Source organism: Callorhinchus milii, unplaced genomic scaffold, assembly GCF_018977255.1.
Source record: "Callorhinchus milii isolate IMCB2004 unplaced genomic scaffold, IMCB_Cmil_1.0 Scaffold4, whole genome shotgun sequence".
NCBI classification, from domain to species: domain Eukaryota; kingdom Metazoa; phylum Chordata; class Chondrichthyes; order Chimaeriformes; family Callorhinchidae; genus Callorhinchus; species Callorhinchus milii.
Window position 1 is genome coordinate 77,680,369 of NW_024704745.1, and position 22,915 is coordinate 77,703,283.

At 43.5% G+C, this 22,915-nt stretch overlaps 1 protein-coding gene across 3 annotated transcripts in view; it reads left to right on the forward strand.

The window, feature by feature from the left end:
• The first annotated feature begins 7,285 nt into the window (after positions 1-7,285).
• The window catches only part of LOC103177225 (gamma-aminobutyric acid type A receptor subunit gamma3), a 189,809-nt gene continuing 174,179 nt past the window's right edge, over positions 7,286-22,915 (forward strand). For all 3 annotated transcript variants that reach the window (XM_042334260.1, XM_042334258.1, XM_042334259.1), the window contains exons 1-2: positions 7,286-7,486; positions 10,850-10,998. In XM_042334260.1, coding sequence (XP_042190194.1) covers positions 7,353-7,486; positions 10,850-10,998 — 283 coding nt within the window. In that variant the 5' untranslated portion in view covers positions 7,286-7,352. The remainder of the gene's footprint in view (positions 7,487-10,849; positions 10,999-22,915) is intronic.

The window sequence follows — 22,915 nt, forward strand, 5'->3', positions numbered from 1 at the left end:
GCACTTGGGCATAGGGAGCACTGTTTCCAAGTTTGCAGATGATACAAAGTTAGGTAGGGTAGTAAATAGTGAGGAGGACTGTAACCAACTGCAGGCAGACATACACAGAATGGTGGAATGGGCTGACATGTGGCACATGGATTTCAATGTGGATAAGTGTGAGGTGATACACTTTGGTAGGAAAAATGATAGGAGGCAATATAGGCTTGGAGCTCAATCTTAAAGGGGGGTGAACGTACAGAGAGATCTGGGTATTAAAGTAAGCGAATCATTAAAGGTATCGGGGCAGGTAGATAGGGCAGTAAAAAAGGCATTTGGTGTACTGAGTTTTATTAGTAGGAGCACAGAGTATAAGAGTAGAGAGGTTATGGTTAATCTATACAAAACACTGGTAGGGCCTCAGCTGGAGTACTGCGTCCAGGTCTGGGCACTTTACCTCAGGAAGGACATTAAGGCACTGGAGAGGGTGCAGAGGAGATTCACGAGAATGATACCAGGATTGGGGAACCTTAGCTATGAGGACAGGCGGGAGAAGTTAGGACTTTTCCCATTAGAGCAGAGAAGGTTACACAGGGACCTGATAGAGGTCTTCAAGATCATGAAAGGTTTTGACAGTCTAGATAAGGAAAAGCTGTTTTCGCTGATAGATGTGTCTGTGACACGTGGTCACAGTCTAAAGATATCACCAAAAGAAGTAGAGGGGAGGTTAGAAGAAATGTTTTCACTCAGCGAGTTGTTGGAATTTGGAGTGATCTGCCCGAAAGGGCAGTGAAGTCCGATTCGATAACAGGTTTTAAGAGAGAACTGGATAGGTATCTGGGGAAGACGGGTTTGCAGGGTTATGGGGAGAAAGCTGGTGATTGGGGTTAGTGAAAGTGACGCTCTGTCAAAAAGCCGCACAGACTCGATGGGCCGAATGGCCTCCTTCTGTGCCGTAACATTCTATGAATCTATGAAATCTATGAATTGGCTGCCGCATTTCGCCCACAAAATATAGTCAATTTACTTTATAGTACATTCTGTGGAGCACTTTGAGACGTCTGGAGGACGTGATAAGGCACTATATCAAATTCAAGGATTATTATTAAACTCCAGAAGTTATCCCAACACAACTTCTCCAGAATTAGGTAAGTAGGGTGCGTCCCTACAGGGAGAGAGTGGTTTCCAGACACAAGGAAGTTTCGATGTATAGGTGGGATGCATGGACCTCTCGGTCTGGTTTGGATACTCTTAAACACAGTGATGGATTTCCACATGTGTCAGACGTCCAATTGACTTCCAAAAAACGGATGCTTTCAAGGATCGTGGAAAAATTTGAAATGATTTTGGGGAGGTGGGAATAAAGATTGTAACATGAAGAATTGGATCAATTCAGAACAGTGGATCAAAAGACGTCTGTGTGAATGTGGGATTCAGGCGCACTTCAAGGAATGAGGGCTGAACTTTTCAGTAAGTTGCAACACAGCAGAGCTCCATTCAGTCAGCGATCAACAGTGGGATCCAGATTTTACCATCAGTAAATATCTCAACAACAACAACAACAACAAATTGCATTTGTATAGAGCCTTTTAACAACAACAACTTGCATTTATACAGCAAATGTCACCCCTCTATTGAAGAAGGGAGGGAGGCAGAAACCAGGAAACTACAGACCTGTCAGCTTAACGTCAGGTGAAGGGAAAATACTGGAATCCATCATCAGAGACAGAGTGACTGAACACTTGGACAGGTATGAGCTCGTCAAAGAGAGTCAGCGTGGGTTTGTGAAGGGGAGGTGGTATCTGACTAATCTCGTTGAATTTTTTGAGGAGGTCACTAAAACGGTGGATAAGAGAGTGTCTATGGATGTCGTTTATATGGACTTTCAGAAGGCATTTGATAAGGTTCCACACAAAAGATTATTAGCGAAAATGGAAGCGCGTGGAGTAGGAGGTAACCTTGTGACGTGGCTTGGAAATTGGTTGGAAGGCAGGAAACAGAGTAGGGATAAAGGGAACCTTCTCTGATTGGCGGGACATGGCAAGTGGTGCTCCCCAGGGGTCTGTACTGGGACGCCAGCTATTCGCCATATATATAAATAACTTGGATGAAGGAATAGAAAGTTTTGTAGCCAAGTTTGCAGACGACGCTAAGCTAGGAGGCACAGTAAGTTGTGTAGATGAGAGTAGGAAGTCACAAAGGGACTTAAACAGAATAAGTGAGTGGGCAAAGCTGTGGCAGATGGAGTTCAATGTAGGGAAGTGTGAGGTCATCCACTATGGACCGAAAAAAGATAGAGCAGAATATTTTCTTAATCGAACAAAATTAAGAATTGTTGAGGAGCAAAGAGATTTGGGTGTACATATCCACAACTCATTAAAACTAGTTCCGAGGTGCAAAAAGTAATCAAAAATGGTGAATGGTATGTTGGCCTTTATCTCAATGGCCTGGAATACAAAGAGGAAGAAATGATGCTTCGACTGTATAGAGCGTTAGTCAGACCCCATCTGGAGACTGCGTTCAGTTTGGGGACCACACCTTAGGAAAGATATATTGGCCCTGGAGGGGGTGCAGCACAGGTTCAACAGAATGTTACCAGGTCTAAAATGGGTTAAGTTACAAGGAAAAGCTACGTAAACTTGGATTGTATTCCCTCGAGTTTAGAAGGTTGAGGGTTGATTTGATTGAGGTATTTAAGACAATAAAGGGATTTGATAGAGTAGATACAGAGAAGCTATTACCTGTGGTGGGGGAATCCAAAACAAGTCTTAAAATTAAAACAGGCCATTTAAGAATGAAATTAGGAGCATTTTTTCACTCAGAGGTTGGTAGAAATCTGGAACTCTCTCTCCCAAAAAGCCGTTGATGCTGGATCCATCCACACCTTCAAGAGTGAGGTGGATAGATTGTTGGTAGGTCAGGGGATTAAGGGATATGGGGAGAAAGTGGGAAATTGGAACTGAAATGATTAGTTGAGGTACAGGTCAGCCATGATCTAATTAAATGGTGGAACAGGCTTGAAGGACTGAACGACCTCCTCCTGTTCCTATGTTCTATAGCATCCCTCACGCAGGGTAGAAGCCCAGGAGGACCCTTCATGTTGGGAAGACGTCCCAAAGCATTGGACAGTCAAGGATGTGCACCAGAGCTGGAGATTGGGATTAGGAGGGGTGGAGGGCAGGAAGTGAAGGAGTAGGAGGTGAGTGAAGGCGCGGTTGAAGAGGAAGTTCTTGAGGGAGGGGGCAAAGCAAAGGGATTGTAGGATGGAGTTCCAGAGGGTGGAACTTTTGAGAAGTTTACTCTTGAGAAGGTATGTTTGATCCACAAACCCTCTCTCTCTCTTTCTCTCCCCCTGAACACATGTGGAGAGGGGTGACCCTGCCTGCATACAGGATGGGATCAGATCAGGCTGGCATTCCTCACATATGCCACCAGAGGATAGAATACCCAAACCCAGATCTTTAAAAATCGAGACATTTCCAGACAGTTCGATTACCGGGCAGGGCGACACCTGAGGCAATTTCCTTACCCCACACACCTCTGTTTACATAGCGGCAAGTAGGAACCCGGTTGTTAGTCGATTGGCAGATCGCTTTCTGGGGATAATAATCCCTAAACAACAAAAAAAATAAGTTGATCACTCAATCCACGGCTGTCTATGGGACGCTGCTGTGCGCAATTGGCTGCCGCGTCTGGCCCACAAAATACACAGTCAATTCACTTTACAGTACATTCTGTGAAGCGCTTTGAGAAGTTTCAACGACGTGATACGGCGCCATATCAAATGCAAGGATTAATTATTATTAGTATTATCGTCATTGTCTTTATTATCAGTGTCTTCCCACTGGCTTTTATCCTCTGCCAGTCCCCACCCAAAAAAAACTCCATCTCTCGAGTTCCACCTCTCCACCTTGTTTGCCTTTACTCTTGGGAACAAAACAATGACAATATATCAAAAATCCACATTCAAAACCCATTCAAAGCCTTGATATTTGTGCCTGTTCTTTTTTAAAGGTGTGTCTTGTCTCATTTGCAGACTGGAGGAGCTAATTGTTTTCTCTGCTAATGTGTGTTTGTGTGTGTGGTAGATTCAACGTATAATGTAGGGAGGATTAAACTCAATCCACCCACACACAGATGGATTTGCAGAGTTAAGGAATCAAGCTGCCTCCCTACCTACCAACCTACCTGCAATACACACACACAACCATCCATCCTCTCCAGCACAACACAAGTCTCTCACCAGGACTCTCACCAGCCCCTGTGGCTTGTAGTATAGCCAGGAAATAAAGCCCCAACCCCAAATAAAACTCCTGACAAGGATTTCCTCGTCAGATCAGTTCAGTTTAGTCGTGATTCTGTGCATCAGATCAATATATTATGCACACACACACAATTGCTGTGTGTGTGCATTAACACACAAACACTTAGAGAGAGACAGAGGTTCTTTGCTCATTCCTCCAATTCACCAAAAAAAAACCATCTCACCATCTCTGACAAACAAAAGCCTCCAAAAAGCCACTTTTCAAAAGATCCCATTAACTCCTAGAATCTGCTGCAACCCTTATTTTAAGACACATTTTCCTGCTGTGACACACACACACACACATCCACAGAGACAGACACACTAATAAGAGTTAAGTCACAGCGTTGCTTCCACACAGATCGACTGAAGTAAATGTGAAGCAATTGCCTGGGTTATTTTTTGGGGAGGGGGGTGGGAATACAGTCACTTACCTGTGTGTTAATCAATCTGCCTGCCTTGATACAATACCAAGAGCACAGTATAGACCATAGCTTTTTACTAAGTCACACTGATATTGTTTTTGTATATAAAAAGAGTGTTTTATTTCACTCAATTCCCCCCCCTCCTTTATTTGATTTACATCTTAAAATTTAGACATTGTGACTGGGGAGGGAGGGAGTGCATTGGGTAAAACATCTCATATCTTAAACCAACTGCACCCCCCACCCCCCACCCACACATACAGACAAACACCCCCACACACACAAAATCAGCATTGCTTGCTATTGAAGGACTTGAGGGTGAATCTATCCCTCACGCTGAATTTTCAGGGCTATCAGAGGAGGAACTGTGATCTTATATTATCACAAATAGTCTTTGATTTTATACATTAAATGTGCATCTGTGTGTCTGTGTGCGTCTGTGTATTTTTGTGTGTGTTCCCTTTAAAGCTCCTCTCTGCTAACCAACAGCACAGGTTCCAATTCACCGCATTACACTTCACAGAAGAGAGTTCAGATTGTTTTTAACACCATAATAATGATAGTAATCCTTGCATTTATTTGACGTAGCGCCTTATCACGTCGTCGAGACGTCTCAAAGCGCTTCACAGAATATACCGTAAAGTGAATTGACTGTAGATTTTGTGGGCGAAACGCGGCAGCCAATTGCGCACAGCAGTGTCCCCACATACAGCCGTGGATTGAGCGACCAAATTATAATTTTTTTTTGATGGAAGCTATTTTCAAAGTATCTGAATTTACGCATATTATACCGCGTGTGCGTGTGTTTGTGCCGGCAGGAGGCAAGATGGTGCGCGTGTGTGTGTGTGCGTGTATGTGTGTGCTTGTTAAGGTGGAAAGAGTGAGGTAAGTGAGCAGAAGTGATCCCATTATCCCAGACTGAAGCATTGTGGTGTGAAAACCGGACCGGTGTGATGTGGATGTGATAATTATCACATAGCATGTGGCTTTTTTTCTTCCCCCCACACTCACACACATACATACACCCCCCCCCCCCCCCCCACCCACCCCCAGCATGCAATAATAGACACCCCATGGCAGGTTAGTGCATTGGGGTAGGATTAGAAATTAGATTATTAAGACAATAATAGAAATTATTACTATTATTATTATGAAATTATTCTACTCCGGGGGCATACAAATAGTTACACTCTTGTGTGTGAAATCCAATGGCAAGGTACATAGCTGTATGCAGACTCTTGTATGTGCGTGCAATTGGCTTCCGCGTTTCGCCCACAAAACACACAGTCAATTCACTTTACAGTAGATCCTGTGAAGCGCTTTGAGACGTCTCGACAATGTGATGAGGCGCTGTATCGAATGCAAGAATGGTGGTGGTGGTGGTGATGATGATGATGATTATTATTATTAAGTGTGTGCATAACACACAGAGACACTTAGAGAGTGAGAGAGAAATAGACTCTCTTTATACCTCCAACTGACCAGAAAATAACCCCCCCCCAAAAAAAAATCCAGCCTCTGACACACACCTTTTTAACCACTTGCCCCCAAAGCAGCCCAAGACTAGATGAAACCAACAAACATACTAACCCAGTGTGTGAGTGGTGTTAAGTATTTTTGTTTCCAAGCGTGAGAAGGGCTGATCTCTCTCTCTCTCTCTCTCTGTGTTTCTCTTTTTTTTTTTGGCTAATGCATCGATGCCATCCGTTGCTTGTGAGCAGTGTGTCTCAGATGGTCTACATCTCCTTGGCTCAGAACAGTATTGCCTTTAACAGCGAACGTGCAATGGATGGACACAGCAGTCAGTCGATATGCATGTACCTCCTTGCATCAGTTGGGAGGTAGGTAGGTGGATGTTCCATTAGACTCATTGCAAGACAGTTTCTTTTTCTCTCTCTCTCTCTCTCTCTCTCCCTCTCTCCCAACTTCTTCCTGCAGAAAAGACCACAGCAGACCAGATTGATTCTGCAGTTAAAACCTGACGTCAGTTAACCCAATGGGGACTCCTCCTGTCTCTTGCAATAATGGGCAAAAGTGCAAATTCGAATCATTCTCAGGATCCTTCTTCAGCTGATGTCTCTCTGTCTCTCTCTCTCTCTCTGTCTGTCTGTCTGTCTGTCTCTTGTCAAGCCAGACCAAACCCCAACCAACCATCAACCCTCCTCCCTTCCCCACACCCCAAAAAAAAAGGAATATGAGTGAACCAGTGAATGAAATGGAAAAGGTCTAACTGGAAAAAAAAAGGGGGAGTCGAGCTTGAAACCTGGAGCAGGAGAGAGGGAGAGAGAGAGAGAGAGATAGGGGGAAAGAGAGAGAGAGAGAGGGAGGGAGAGGGAGAGAGAGAGAGAGAGGAGTGGAGATAAGGGCTATTGCGTCGTTACCAGCATCTCAGTGTTGGGTGAGAGCAAAAGCAAAGCAAAATAACACACACACACACACACACATACACACCACTGTCACCTGCCAGAGGTGTGTGTGTGTGTGTGTGACTGTGTGTGTGTGTGTGTGTGTTTGCATGTGTGATTTATGGCTGGACCTGTCTGCAAACCTGGCCATGTCTCTCTTATCTCCTCTGTGCATCTGATGGCTTCCAAGTGACAGCTATTTTTCTGGGCTGTTTGGTGCTGGTTTTCTCTCAGGAGCCAATGAAAGTCCCTGATCTCCTGCTCAAGACACTTTCAAGTCCATTCTCAGAGCTGTTTCCCCATCTCTCCTCTCTCCCAGCAATGCTCACCAAACTACTGGCAGCTTTCTTACTTCTTTCAGTCTTTCAAGCGTGGTAAGCAAGTCTTTTTCTCTCCCTCCCTCCCTCTCTCTCTCCCCTCTCCCTTCTCTCCTTCCTATATTCTCTTCCCCCCCCCCAAAAAAAAACTATTACATCTGTGTGTGTCTGTGTGTGTGTGCACTGTGTTTATTGCGTGTTCAGGGACTGCTGCGTTTTATTTGGAGATGCTTTATTGGGGTGTTGGGGTGTGTGTCTCATGTGCAAAGTTGTGTGGGGGGGAAATGAACCACTTAAAGATAAAAAAAATGTCAATTAATTGGTGATGTATTCCTTCTCCCCCCACCCCCTGAACCTCTCTCCCCCACCCCTCCATCTCTCTCCCCCACCCCTCCATCTCTCTCCCCCACCCCCTGAATCTCTCTCCCCCACCCCTCAATCTCTCTCCCCCACCCCCTGAATCTCTCTCCCCCACCCCTAATCTCTCTCCCCCACCCCTCCATCTCTCTCCCCCACCCCCTGAATCTCTCTCCCCCACCCCTCCATCTCTCTCCCCCACCCCTCAATCTCTCTCCCCCACCCCCTCAATCTCTCTCCCCCACCCCTCAATCTATCTCCCCACCCCCTGAATCTCTCTCCCCCACCCCCTGAATCTCTCTCCCCCACCCCTGAATCTCTCTCCCCCACCCCTCAATCTCTCTCCCCCACCCCTGAATCTCTCTCCCCCACCCCTCAATCTCTCTCCCCCACCCCTGAATCTCTCTCCCCCACCCCTGAATCTCTCTCCCCCACCCCTCAATCTCTCTCCCCCACCCCTCAATCTCTCTCCCCTACCCCTGAATCTCTCTCCCCCACCCCCTGAATCTCTCTCCCCCAACCCCTCAATCTCTCTCCCCCACCCCCTCAATCTCTCTCCCCCACCCCTCAATCTCTCTCCCCCACCCCCTGAATCTCTCTCCCCCACCCCCTGAATCTCTCTCCCCACCCCTCAATCTCTCCCCCACCCCTCAATCTCTCTCCCCCACCCCTCTCCCCCTCTCTGTCCCCCTCTCCCCCCCCACACACCCCCCACACACACAAACCCACACAACACACACCTTTAGACACATCTCGATGTCGCAGTTGAATTGATTTTGCTATTTCTCTGCGTTACCCACAGACACAGTCACACACACACAGTTTGGCTTCAGTTTGAGAGATGATTGTTGATCATACAGTAATAAGAAAAAACACACACAATAACGCCTGGACCTCACCAATGCCATTGATTGAATGGTATTGTATTGGTCCTGATAACAGCCTAACAATAGTAATAATTATTAGTATTATTATTGGTGTTATTATTGTTATTATTATTACTACATAATTATTGACTGTCATGCTCAATAACCTGGTCAGATAGTGCACTTTGGTTTTATTATCAGTAAATCGTTTCTCAGCAAGTCTATGGAGCCATTAAAAAATAATAATTTGAACCCTCAAATCCTTCCCCACTCCTTCCCCCCCCCCTCCACCCCATCCACCCCATCCCCAGTCTAAACACAAGGAGAGAGCTGGGGCTATAAAAGTGGGGTTGAACTCAAGTCTGCAATAATAAGTCTGGTTATTTAATAAGCATTTGAGAAAAGATGGAAAGGGGTCTTTCATTAAAAAGCCTCTTTCTATACCAAGCTCCAGTCTGTACAGATAGTCAATTAATAGCCTGGATTGCTGTATGTAGTGGTGCAAAGTTGCTGCTGAATCTGATCTGTAGTGTATTTATCCTAAAGGATACAGTTCTATGTGTTGCACAGAAAGGCTTGAAACAACCAGAGAGGTTGGTGTTTGCAAACGACACCTAAACCACAGAAAATGCCATTTATTTATCTTTCTCCCACCCCCCCCCCCCCCCACCCCCACCCTCACCACATCCCCAAAAGGGAGCAATTATTTGATGCAGTGAAAGATAAATTGATTACGCAAATGGAGAGGAAGAGTGAAAATGCATCTCCTGTTTTAAAGGATAGTTCAAGTTAAAAGGATTTGATTGCTGTCACTTTTTTCTTTTGGGTGTGTGGGTTTGTGTACATGTGTGTGTTTTGAGGGTAGGAGGAAATTTTACGCCTTAGCTCAAGATCTTCGAAAGCGCAAAAAGAAAACCCAGTCCATCTTTTATTTCTCTATGAGACATCAAAGTGCAGTTAAATACAAATATCAGAAGTGTCCTTCACAACCCATCTCTCTCTCTCTCTCCACACATACACACACACAGAAACATCAGCAAGGTTAGATTTTGTGTGCTATAGTTTGAGTAAAGATTGACAGTGAAATTGGAAAGAAAAAAGCCCAATGCAAACCCTAGGAGAATGGCAAATATACTTGCATTAATGTCCTAGATATGTGACCCATTTCTACCTTCAGGAACCTGTTGCTATGTCAAGTCGTTTCTGATCAGACTGCTACGAAGCTAGAGCTAGCCTTTCACCCTAGGATGCAGTCCATATCCTTCAAGGACCAAATGCATATCCATTTCATCAGTGTATCATCAGTCCACACAAGTTACACATGACAACGCAGCGAGGGGTTAGTTTAGTCAGCCTCACCCTCGCCAAAGCTAATTGTTGTCACTTTGCTCAATTGTATGGGTCGTGCAACGATCCAGCTTTTTATTAATAGTGTTGCATTACGGCCAGTGTTACAATACCTATAGAACAACCCCAGTGAATAAGAATCATAATATCAGATTATAACTTTGTAGAATGTCCTGGAAAGTGAATTGACTGTATATTTTGTCGGTGAAACGTGGGCAGCCAATTGCAAGCAGCAGCGTCCCACAAACCGTCGCGGATTGAGTGAGCAAATTATTATTTTTTTTGGAAGGGATTATTACCCACAGAAAAGCAATCTGCCAATCGACTAACAACCGGGTTACTACTTACTGCTAGGTAAACAGAGGCGTGTGGAGTAAGGAGACTTGCCCAATGTTTCGCCCTGCCCAGGTCCTCTCACTTGCTCTAACCACTGAGCTACAGGACCCCATGAAGCTTTCCAGTCAGTGAATGACAATGGACATAAGCTTTGGGGGCGGATACGGGTGAGGATATATTGTATTATATACGGTATAAATCCAAATCTTACTTAGTGTCTCATAGCAGAATTTGCATTGAGATATCCAGGGCTCCGTAACATTTATTATTAATAATAATAATCCTTGCATTTGACATAGTGCCTTATCAAGTCATTAAGTGCTCTGGTACGCTACCGTTCATGAGGGATGCTATATCAATGCATGTTGCTTTTGCAGTTCTCACAGGATATATTGTAAAGTGGAGTGACTGTGTATTTCGCTTCCGGGGGCCACAGTGTGGCTTGCAACGATCAAGCTTTTTTTTTAATACATATATGAAAACATTAAAAAAATGCCAACTTTCTCACTGGCAGTTCCAGAAAAATCGAAGACGATGAGTATGAAGATCTAACCGTCAACCAGAAATGGTTCCTCGCCCCCAAACTGCAAAGTAGAGATGCCACCAAAATTCTCAACCAACTGCTGAAGGAATATGACAGGAAACTGCGACCAGACATTGGAAGTGAGTTCTCGTGTGTGTGTGTGTATGTGTGTGTCTCTATATCTCTCTCTCTCTCCCTAACCCTCTTCGAGACGTCTCAAAGCACTTCACTGAATATACTATAATTGACTGTGTAATTGTGGGCGAAATGTGGCAACCAATTGCGCACAGCAGCAGCCCACAAACAGCCGTGGATTGAGTGACCGCATTTTTTTTTGGAGGGATTATTACCCCCGGAAAGTGATCCGCCAATTGACTAACAACCGGGTTCCTACTTACTGCTCGGTAAACAGAGGCGTGTGGAGTAAGGAAACTTGCCTAAGGTTTTGCCCTGCCCGGGAATTAAACCCGGCTCCTCTCCCTGTGAAACGAGTGCTCTAACCACTACATGAAAGGACTCCTTAAAAAGTCTTCTGTTTGTGACATATATATAGAAAGATACCATTCTAAACAGCGTGTTTAGTTTAAAAAATATATCATTTTGACAATGCAATGTCTCAATGCAAATTAAAGTTACAGAATTGGCCGGTGATACATCTAAAGTAATACAATCGACATTTATATACTGCAGCTGATAGAAAGGTTATATTCCTTTTGTGTTGCTGAAGACGTCTCAGATCGCACAAGGAGACCTTGTTAACACAGGCACGATGTGGAAGTGCCATGCATATAACAAAGAATGAGAACCTGTGTGTGCGCGTGTGTAAGCATGTGCGTGTGTAAGCATGTGCGTATGTATGTGTGCTTAGGATCTAACACACTTGCAGCTACAAACCACTCTTCTCCCTCTGATAAAACAATATGCATAAAAACAAGTCACCTCACTTTGAATTGCGCCAGTCGTTTTGATTAAGTGCATCAACTTCAATCCTTAGCTTTACTTTGCTTCACACGCGGAATGACTTACCTTGTGTTTTGTGACAACTGAGTGGCTGACTTCAATGTAATATTCATCTGAATGTCACAATATCCTGAAACCTTATTTTTTTTTACTGTTCATAAATAAGTTCCATTATTCAACTGTTCCCAAATCATACACCCATCAACATGAATATTCCTGCTTTTTGAATAATAATACTCATGATAAATATTGAAAAAAAATTGTAATGGACACAGGGTAAGGAAGAGTATTTAAAGCAAAGGTAATACTAATAATATATAATAATCCTTACCTTTGATATAGCTCCTTATCACGTCTTCTAGATGCATCGTAAAAATGTGCATCATTTATGAGTTATACTTTTTTAAATAAATGTTAACAATTTGACGATTCGCCCCTCTAAAGCGTTCTGTTGAAGGAAATTGCCTATGGCATTTTAATATATAAGATGTAAATATCTGTAGTGTTGCACATGGCCAGTGTTACAACACATACAGAACATACCGATGAAGCTTTCCAGTCAGTGAATGTCAATGGACATTAGCTGAGGAGGCAGATGGGGGAAGGATATATTTCTTATTTACAAGCCTAAATCTTGCTTAGTGTCTCTCAGATTAATTTGCATAGGTATATCCAGGGTTCCATAGCATTTATTAATAATAATCCTTCTTATCAGGTCGTCGAGACGTCTCAAAGCGCTTCACAGAATGTACTGAATTGACTGTATATTTTGAGGTTGAATGCACTTGAATGCGTTCAAAAAACATCTCTCTTCCTAAGTGGAAACTACACAGGCTAAACATTAATATGAAATTAATATGTCTGTATTTGAACTGAAGGGATGTATATTGCTAAATTATGTAATTAATAATAATATAGCACCTTATTATGTTGTTGAATGCCTTACAGAAAGTGAATTGACACAATTATTTTTGGACGGTATATTTTATCCCTCAAATACATATTGATGCATTTTGCAATCTTTTAGGTGAACGTAGTGTTTTGCTCTTACCTCAATCCAATCTTCCTGTGGTCCACTTAAGTTGTTTCGTGCAGCAGACAATAATCTGATCGGTTTTCCAACCTGTCAGATGCATTTTAGTCAAATTCCTTATTATGGAATCTAAAATGCAGGATTTCTAACATAAGAAATCGTGTCATAAATTCTTGCCGCCTTGCAGAAACTTATCTCCGTAAGTAGAGTGCTTTGTAGGAGAGTTTTTCCTCCTTGTATTCTGGAGTCCTGTAGCGTATTGGTTAGCTCACTCGCCTCGCAAGCGAGAGGACCCGGGTTTGATTCTCAGGCAGGGCGTCACCTTTATACAAGTTTCCTTAGTCCACACGCCTCTGTTTACCTTGCAGCAAGTGAAATCCCAGTTGTTAGTCGATTGGCAGATCACTTTCTCAGGATAATAATCCCTTTAAAAATATATATATATTTGGTTGCTCAATCTACGACTGTTTGTGGGAAAATTGACTGCTGTGCGCAATTGGCTGTCGCATTCTACCCACAAAATACACAGTCAATTCACTTTGCAATATATTCTGTGAAGACGTCTCCACAACGCGATAAAGTGCTTTATCAAATGGAAGGATTAGTATTATTATTATTTGATATGGTGCATTTCACATCAGGGGGATGTCCCAAAGCGCTTCACAGGCTTTACTAAAGAGTGTAGCGACTGCATATGTATAAGTGAATTATAGGCATATTTCCGTTTGTGTTACCAACTGGAATAGAGTTAACAAGAAGGACGGTCACAATACTGGACTCATTTAAGAAACTGCTTGATAATGTAATAGATGGATGGTAGGATGGATGTTCTGGAAAGATGAGATCAAATGGACAGAAGAGCCATTGCCATCCAAATCTCTCTGCTAATCTTTTGATAAATCCTATATTTTAGACCTCATAGACCTCAAACCCTTTATAATAATCCTTGCATTTGATATAGCGTTTTTCACGTCGGGAGGACGTCCCAAAGCGCTTCACAGAACACACTGTAAAGTGAATTGACTGTATATTTGTGGGCGAACGCGGCAGCCAATTGCGCACAGCAATGTCCCACAAACAGTCGTAGATTGAAAATGACCAATTTAATTATTGTTTTTTTTTGGAGGGATTATTATTAGGCGTGTGGAGTAAGGAAACTTGCCCAAGGTTTCGCCCTCTGCCTGGAATTGAACTCAGGTCTCTCACTTGCAAAGCGAGTGCTCTAACCACTGAGCTACAGGACTCCACGCATTTGATATAGCGTTTTTCACGTCGGGAGGACGTCCCAAAGCGCTTCACAGAACACACTGTAAAGTGAATTGACTGTATATTTGTGGGCGAACGCGGCAGCCAATTGCGCACAGCAATGTCCCACAAACAGTCGTAGATTGAAAATGACTAATTTATTATTGTTTTTGGTTTTGGAGGGATTATTATTAGGCTCTGTGTGGAGTAAGGAAACTTGCCCAAGGTTTCGCCCTCTGCCTGGAATTGAACTCAGGTCTCTCGCTTGCAAACGAGTGCTCTAACCACTGAGCTACAGGACTCCGATAGAAGCTTACTTGATTTTGGTCAGCCTAATAATAATAATGACACCTATAGAAACCCATCACCGTGTTTAAAATCCAAACCAGCCTGACAGTTCCACATTTGTATGGCAATTTCCCTGTGTAAGGCACACTCTCGCTGAAGTAATGTACCCAGCTTATCTAATTCTGCAGACTATTATAACAAACCCATATCAACCTGTCCACTTCACTCGCCCGGCTCACCCCTCCATCGATGGTTGGGCCTTCAGCCTCTCTGCCCCCATCCTTTGAAACTCCATCCCACAGTTCCCTCACCTCGCTCCATCTCTTGCCTCCTTCAAGTCACGTCTCAAGACCCTCCTCTTCGACCACGCCTTCACTCACCATCCTACCCCTCCCCTCCCTGCCCTCCACCCTCCCTGATCCCAACCCCCCTGCTCGGATCCGAATCCCTGACCGTCCAGCGCCTTGGGACGTCCTCTGACGTGTACTGCTGGAGTTGAACCAGCTAAAACCATATAGCTTGCCATTGAAAGCACCGTCACCATATAGCTTCCCGCTGCTTGTCCAGCTAGGATCACCGACCGATCTGCCTATTGGAGCTTTGGCTTGCAGGGTTAACAGAAGCTGAGTGGGAAGGATCCGCCTGTCTCAGGAACTAGACTTCCAAGATCGCAATAAAAGGTGGACTTGATTGTAACATTGCATTGCCAAGCAACATATTGGATCCAGCTCAGCCCCAAAGACACTCCCTCCCTTCCGACCACACCTAAGGAGGATAGTCTTCAGACTTAGTTAATATGGTTTCCAGATTTGTAGCAAGATGTCAGGGTAAGAATAATAATAATCTTTGCATTTGATATGGCGCCTTATCATATCTTCAAGACGCCCCAAAGTGCTTCACGGCATATACTGTAAAGTGAATTGACTATATTTTGTGGGCGAAACACGGCAACCATTGCGCACAACAGCGTCCCACAAACAGTCGTGGATCGAGTGGCAAAATTATTATTTTTTGGGGTGGGGTGTTCATTACCAACACATTCCCGGGTTCCTTATACTTCTCCATTGCTGGGTTGTACACTACATTGTCCTTGCTCATATCATTATTTTTCCATCCTCACGTCAAATGCCAAGGGCAAAGAGATCCTCCGTCTCAAAGATTGATAACATTCAGCTTGGCTGCATCCTCCTCCCCCAAGTCCCTTTCCGCACCCCCAAACCGTCTACACCACCTACTCCTTCCGCCACGGCCCCTATCTCTCCTCCCCTCCCTACACTCCTTTGTCCCAATTACTTCATTTCCCTCTCAACCATCGTCTCCCAGATGAAGCCCACTACCTGCTATATAAATGCAATTGTTGTTGGTCAGTCCTCACCAAGAAAGGATCAGGGGAGAGCAGTAGCAGGAGCAGTCTTTAACAGACAATCAATCAACGTTATCGAGGCAACCTGAAATACAACAATAGCAACAACTTACACTTGTATAGCACCTTGTGCCAAATGTCCCAAGGCATCAGGTACTGAGCTTGATGCAGAACTGGGAGGATGGTGGGGGAGGGGGGGAGAACGCGGAATATGCGGCAAGCCTTAGTTGGCTGAGCAGAGGGGCGAGCGGAGGAATGGGATAGGAAGAGATCCGAACAATAAGAAGGTGCCAGGGAGTGTGTGGATTTGTCGATGAAGGTGAGGACCTTGAAGTCAATCCTCTGGGAGATAGTGGAGACTGACGAGAACTGCTGCGATGGGCATGTGGAGTTTGGTATGGATTAGGGGTGCGGGCAGCGGAGTTTTGAATGGGTTGCAAAGTCTAAGCAGGATGTGACGGAGACGTGAATGAATGCCATTGGGTGCGAGATAGGGGCGGAGGCAGGCAATGTGGCGCAGGTGAAGGAAAGCCATCCTAGTGAGCGATGTGAGGAGGAAAGGAAAGCTGGGATCGAATCAGGAGTCAAAGCTGCGTACTGGTTCAGAGGGATAGAGCAAGAGAACAGGAAAGTTAAGGAGGTCAGAGCCGGAAGAGAAGAGATATTGGGAAGAGTTAAGGAGGATAATTAATTTGGCCAAAGATCACTTTGTGTTAAAGTTTAAGATCATTCCATGTTGTGAAAAATGCTTATATTCAGTCTTAAAATAGCAGCCGATTCTTTTTAAGAACAATGGAAAATTGACTTCTAAGACCACATTTGAGGATTTTTCACAAAATCCTAAAATGTTAAAACAAAATGGCCTTAGGGCCTAACATAGGTTGAGGGAAGAGATATTGGGTAAATGTTCACAGCCAAGACGTCTTCTCAGAAGGCATTATAGGATGAGGAGAAAATACAACAGAACCAAGGGACGGGAACACTATTTTGGAGAGATAGAGGGAGAAGATAGAGCTTTGTGCAAGTGAAAGAAATTGAACAATTGTACTTTAACAGCACGAGGCTTCGGTGACTAATCCAGAGACATTGAATGGCTCACTGTGCTATGGGCACGTTGAGAATTTTGCAGTGGAGCGAGCGAACAAGGAAGTAATGCTGTGCATTGTTTTGTTGACAAGAAATTCCTCCCAAAAATAAGATGAAAAAGCTGAACGTCGACTGCTTTTCAGACATTTAAATTTCCTCAAAAGCAATTAGCAAAGCATCAGGGAAAAGTCCCTCTGCGTTGCCCCTCCCTCTCCCTCCCTCCCACCTCTCCCACCCACTTTAAAACCCATCGTAAGACTTATTTTCAACCGTTCTTTTGACCGCCTTTGTTCTTCACCTCCCCCACCCACTCTTCCTCAGCTCCCCCATCCTCACCTCAAGCTCCAAGTGCTTTGAGAGGTCCTGCTGATGTGAAAGATCCTGCATTTGGGGGGTCAGCCGGGTGTCCGACAGATGTAGAAACCCATCACCGTGCTTTAGAGTATCCAAACCCAGCTGAGAATTCCATGCATCCCATCTACACATGGAAACCCCAGAGATTGTTGGAATGGAGTGCGTACTCTCTCCCTACTTACCAAATTCCGTAAAGTATTAGGCACAGGGTGGTAGGAGCCAAGGTGTGGTAACCCCAGCGTGTGAGTTGGGGTACTGCTGGTTGGACACCGAGACAAATAAAGAGGGGGTGAGGTGGAGGGATAGAGTCAGGGAGCTTGGGGTGTAGTGATTGAAGGCACGGCCACCAATGGTGGTGCGGAGCAGGTGGAGATCAGGGAGCTGGGGGGTTGTTAGACCGCAAAGAGATTTATAGGTGAGGTAATGATCTTGCTTGTGGAATCTTAACAAATACTTTATGAAAATCTGCAGAACTTTTATTAAACTGAGGAAATTCAGTGTCTCCCTCTGTATGTTCATACTTAATCAACCTTCTGATCACTACGTTTCGTATCAACAGTTATGCAATTGGTCGAGTAGCGCAGTATATTTATGCTTCTTTCATAAGGGGATTTAATTTGCGAGTTGTGTAAACCATGTGAAAATGCTTGTACAGGTAGGAAATTGCTGGTGTTTTTAATTTTGTCATTAGCAACCAGTTTAAAGGATCCCAAATCACTATTTCATTGGATGTTAATGATGTAATAAGGACACTATTAACTCCTTCTGTACACACAATGATCATCCTTGTATTTGACATAGTGTCTTATGTCGTCAAATATCTCACAGGATTTTCTGTGAAGAGTAGTAACTGTGTGTTTGTAGGCAAACATGGCAGCCAACTTGCACACAGCAATGACCCACAAACAGCTATGAAGTGAGTGACCGGTTTTATTTGGGGGATTGTTAGCCAGGACTCCGGAAGAAATTTATTTCTCTTTTTGACTAGCGACTTGGGATCTTTAACATCCATTTAAACAGGCATCCAAGTCTGTCAGTCTGTAGGAGAACAGTGTTTCATGTTAATTATAGTAACTATGAAATGTGCTAAAATACTGATGATTGGAGTCAGTGTATTTTGATTCCTGGAACATCAACAGTGATACCAATCATGAATAAGTGAAATTAAGTTGAAACGCATGTAAGGCAGAATATTACAATAATCACACGCATTCCTTGGCATTAAATGCACAAAAACACACACTCACAAAACAGTCATCATTTAATTTATTTGGTAAAAATTAAAGTAGCCTTCAGGAAGCAATTCTTTACATCCAGGGCAACTCCAGTCACTTTACTCAGGAATAACATTGTTTTTTTTAAAAAAGGCACCTTTTTATAGTATTCTTTCCTATGATTCATAGGCAGTCAATTGCCAATTATGCTTTTCACTGAGAAAGTGGGAACAGCCGATCGCTATCAGGAGGTAATAAAGAGCGAGTCAGAAAGCAGCTGGACAATAGTAATTCACAGCAGAGGAGCGAGTCATTCAACCCATTGTGGTTATGTTGGCTTTCTCTCGGAAAAAGAGTTTAGTCCCATATCTCCCCACATCCTTTTATATATTTCTCCCTTTCAGATATTTATCTAATACCCTCTTAACAGCTAATATGGATTCTGCCTCAACCGCAGTTCAAGGTAGGGTGTTCCACGTGTTATATATGTAGAAAGAGCACGTGTGTATCTATCTCTTTGTGAGATTCCTGCAATCCTGCTCTGCAGTCTATTTTCCCCGCACGGGAGAAGGGAAAAGAGATCATCCATTTTGGGGGGAAGGTGGGGGGAGAGTAAAATTTGGGGTGCGAAAGATGTTATTTTGTGTATTAATTATCCTCTTATTTTCTTTCCACCCCCAAATCCACTGAGGAAGGGGCTGCCAGTCCAGGGAGGGCAGATCTGTCTAAAAATATATCAAAAATATTTTAAAATATATATATACATTTTTTAAAAATACAACTGTGTGTGGGACACTGCTTTGCGCACTTGGCTGCCACGTTTCGCCCATAAAATATACAGTTAATCCACTTCACAATACATTTTGTGAAGCGCTTTGAGACATCTCAAGTGCAAGGATTATTGTTATATTTTCTGCAGCTGTTTAAAAGTTTGCGAAACCATGTGATACCATGTGCCTTCAACTCCCCTCTCGACTCTCTACCCCCTTCTTGCTCCCTCCCTCCCCTCACCCTGACCATTTCGCCCCTACTCGGGTCCCGACCCAACTGTCCAGCGCCTTGGGACGTCCTCCCAACGTGAAAGGCGCTCTATAAATGCAATCTTGTTGTCGTGATGTCGGCATATAGGAACAGGAGGAGGCCATTCAGCCCCTCTAGCCTGTTCTACCACAACTTAAATTTCTGCTCCAGAACTTTTCACCCTTTCGTTTTCATGTTTGATGGCAAGGGGAATCTCTTAACTTTCTATATATTAAAAAAAATAAATCACCACTTGTTCCAATAATTGAGTTACTGGTTTTAGGGCAATGTAAATAAAATCTCCTGTTTGCTCATTCTCTCATAATAATCCTTGCATTTGGTTGAGTGCCTTATTAAATCGTTGAAACGTCTCAAAGGCATCAATAAGAGTTCTACTGTGAAGTCGAGGGTTTGCGTGTTTTGTAGGTGAGCACAGCAGGCAATTTGTGCACAGTGATGTCCCACAAACAGCCCTGAAGTGAATGACGATTCTGGCAAATTCTTATGTAGTTTGGGAAACGACATTCCAAGCGACTTCCAGGATGGTGCGAGGAGAACTGGATGGACCTTGGTCTTCCTTTGCCAATACTTGTGTTCTAATTAACTAAGCAAAAAAATGTGCTGGCGGTGAACAGTGTTTAGTTCTGGCTGCTCAGGGGCCTCACTCACTTAGCTACGCTTAGGTAAGGTGATGTTGTCCATTATTACTGTGTCAGCAGTGAGTGGCAGAGGAGAGATAGATAGTGACCCCAGCTAAGAGTTATTATGTGATCCATTTAATTGCCTTCTAAAAGTTTTCAAAACAGAAGTGAGCAAGATCTTTTCTGCCGGCAGCGTTAGAATTGGTCACCCAAAAGTGCGACAAAAACATCTAGTTTTGTTACACTGGCCAAATTTTGCTTGGGCAAGTTTCCTTTACTCCACACGCCTCCGTTTACCTAGCAGTAAGTAGGAGCCCAGTTGTTAGTCGATTGACCGACTGTTCTTCTGGGGTAGACGTTTTAGACGTTTTAACCTTTCGCCTCACCCCACGAGATTAATTGAGCCATCATTTCAAACTGGGTAATGATTCCTTTAAAAATAATAATCATAAATTGGTCACTTCAATCCACGACTGTTTGTCGGACGCTGCTGTGCACAATTGGCTGCTGGGGTTTGCCCACAAAATATGCAGTCAATTCACTTTACAGTATATCCTGTGAAGCGCTTTGAGACGTCTCAAAGACATGATAAGGTGCTATATCAAATGCAAGGATTATTATTATGATTTGCTATGATCACTGTTCAAAATGCCTGTAACCCTTCTGTTTTAGTATCGGTTACGTTTTAGCATTTCGCCTCACCCCACGAGGTTAATCGAGCCATTATTTCAACCCGACGGGCAATTAAGCCGATCAAAAAGAATAAAACTGATCGCACATTCTACGGAGGGGACTTGATTTCAATGTTAGTTCATCATTTAAATAGACCCGAATTTCACCAGGCCGGCTCACTTAATATGATATTATAGATTCAATTTATCAAGGAATCGGCCTGGTTCCTTTTGTTCAATAGCATCTCTTTGGCAGACTTAATTCAGTCTATTAGAATAGCCAATTGTGCGGTCTTAATTACTATATTTAACTGAATAACAATCCCCGATAAGTAAGGTTGGTTAATCCCACCATCAGTTCCCTTGCCACAAATTGTTTTGCTCAACTGCTTGTAAAATATTGAATAGCAAAATATTTCTTTTGGAGGGGACAAGACGTTGCGTGTCCCGCGAATGATTTAAACATCATCTGTTTAAAAAATTAAGCCTTGTAGCGTTCCAGCATCAGAATTGTGTTCAATATTTGTGGCATTTCAAAATACTGTATATTCATTACATTAATTTGGAGTCAGCCTGGCTCAGTTGGTAGCACACTCTTGCCTTCTTAAAAGTTAGGTTGTGACCCCATGTTGGGACTTTCAGTTCAAACTCTTTTCTGACACTCCAATGCATTGCTGGGGGAGCTCTGCAATGTCAGAGGTGCTGTCCTTTAGATGAGATATTAAAAGGCGAGATCCCATCCGCCTGTTCAAATGGATGTTAAAGATCCCATGGCATTATTTAATAACAAAATTAATAGTCCTTGCATTTGAGACGTCTCAAAGTGTTTCACAAAATATACTGTAAAGACTGTGTATTCTGTGGGCGAAACACGGCAGCCAATTGCACACCACCGCAGTGTCCCACAAACAGTCGTGAATTATTCTTATTTATTTAATTATTTATAGCAATCCACCAGTCGACTTACAATCATGTTCCGATTTGTTGCTAGATAAATACAGGCGTGAGGAGTAATGCAACTTGCCTAAAATTTTACCCTGCCTTTGAATCGAACCTGGGTCCTCTTGCTAACCAATGTGCTAGAGGCCTCTATTTGGACAGAGAAGGGAATTTCTCCAGGTATCCTGGCCAACAATCCAACAAATAAAATTTGTGATTCATTTCATGGCTGTTCGTGCAAATTAGCCGGTGTGTTCGTCTACAAATACACAGTTCCTACCCGGAAATTGGAGACATTTTACTATGATGAAACGCTGTATCAAAAGCCAATAAAGTTATAGCACTTTTGTTTGATTAGTCAGGTGTCTGACACATGCGGAAACCCATCACTATGCTTAACTGAGATCATGAGATCATGTAATTCAACTGAGAGTTTCAAGAATTCCATCTACACGTGGAAATTCTAGAGATATTTGTTGGAATGGAATGCGCTCTCTCTCCCTGGAGGAACGTATCCTGCTTATCTAAATCCGAAACGCATTAGGCCCGGGTTGGCAAGAGTCAAGGCTTGGGGACCCGAGAGTGTGCGTTGGGGTAACTGCTGGAGTCTAACCAACTGAAACCACGCAGCTTGCCACTGCCTGGCAAGCTTTTCCACTACTTGTTGAGCTAGGACCATCTTTAGGGCTTTGGCTTGCAGGGTTAACTACCAAATCCTACCAACGAGCCAGGCTGACTGTGCTGTCCTCAGCAGTGTCCTGGAAAACATCGAACCCGCCTGGCTCAATAATTGGGATTATTGAACCCGCCACAGAGGGTTGGCTCGATTCTGACATTCCGTTGCTAAACATGTCCCCTTGAAGCCAGTTCAGCTACAAGGAGATCCTGCTTACCTCTCCCACCCCCACCCCCCCCAGGGATAGTAACTAGATGGTAATTTAACATCGTATAAGCGCGAGTACTAATAAATGAATCATGTAATGCAAACTTTCACGCCCAGAATAAAATGTCCTCTAATTATCCTGTGTGTAAAACAGAGCACATCAAACATAGTTTATATGTTGCTAAATGTTCACCAGCAAATACATACGTCACGTTTGTATAAAATGCACATTTTTTTTTTACTCAGGGATTTTCTGCCCTCTGTTTACTGTGTAGTTGTAAATTATTTATAAAATATTGTGTATAATAATTTATTAATAATAAGACTTGCTTTTGATATAGAAACATAGGAACACAGGAA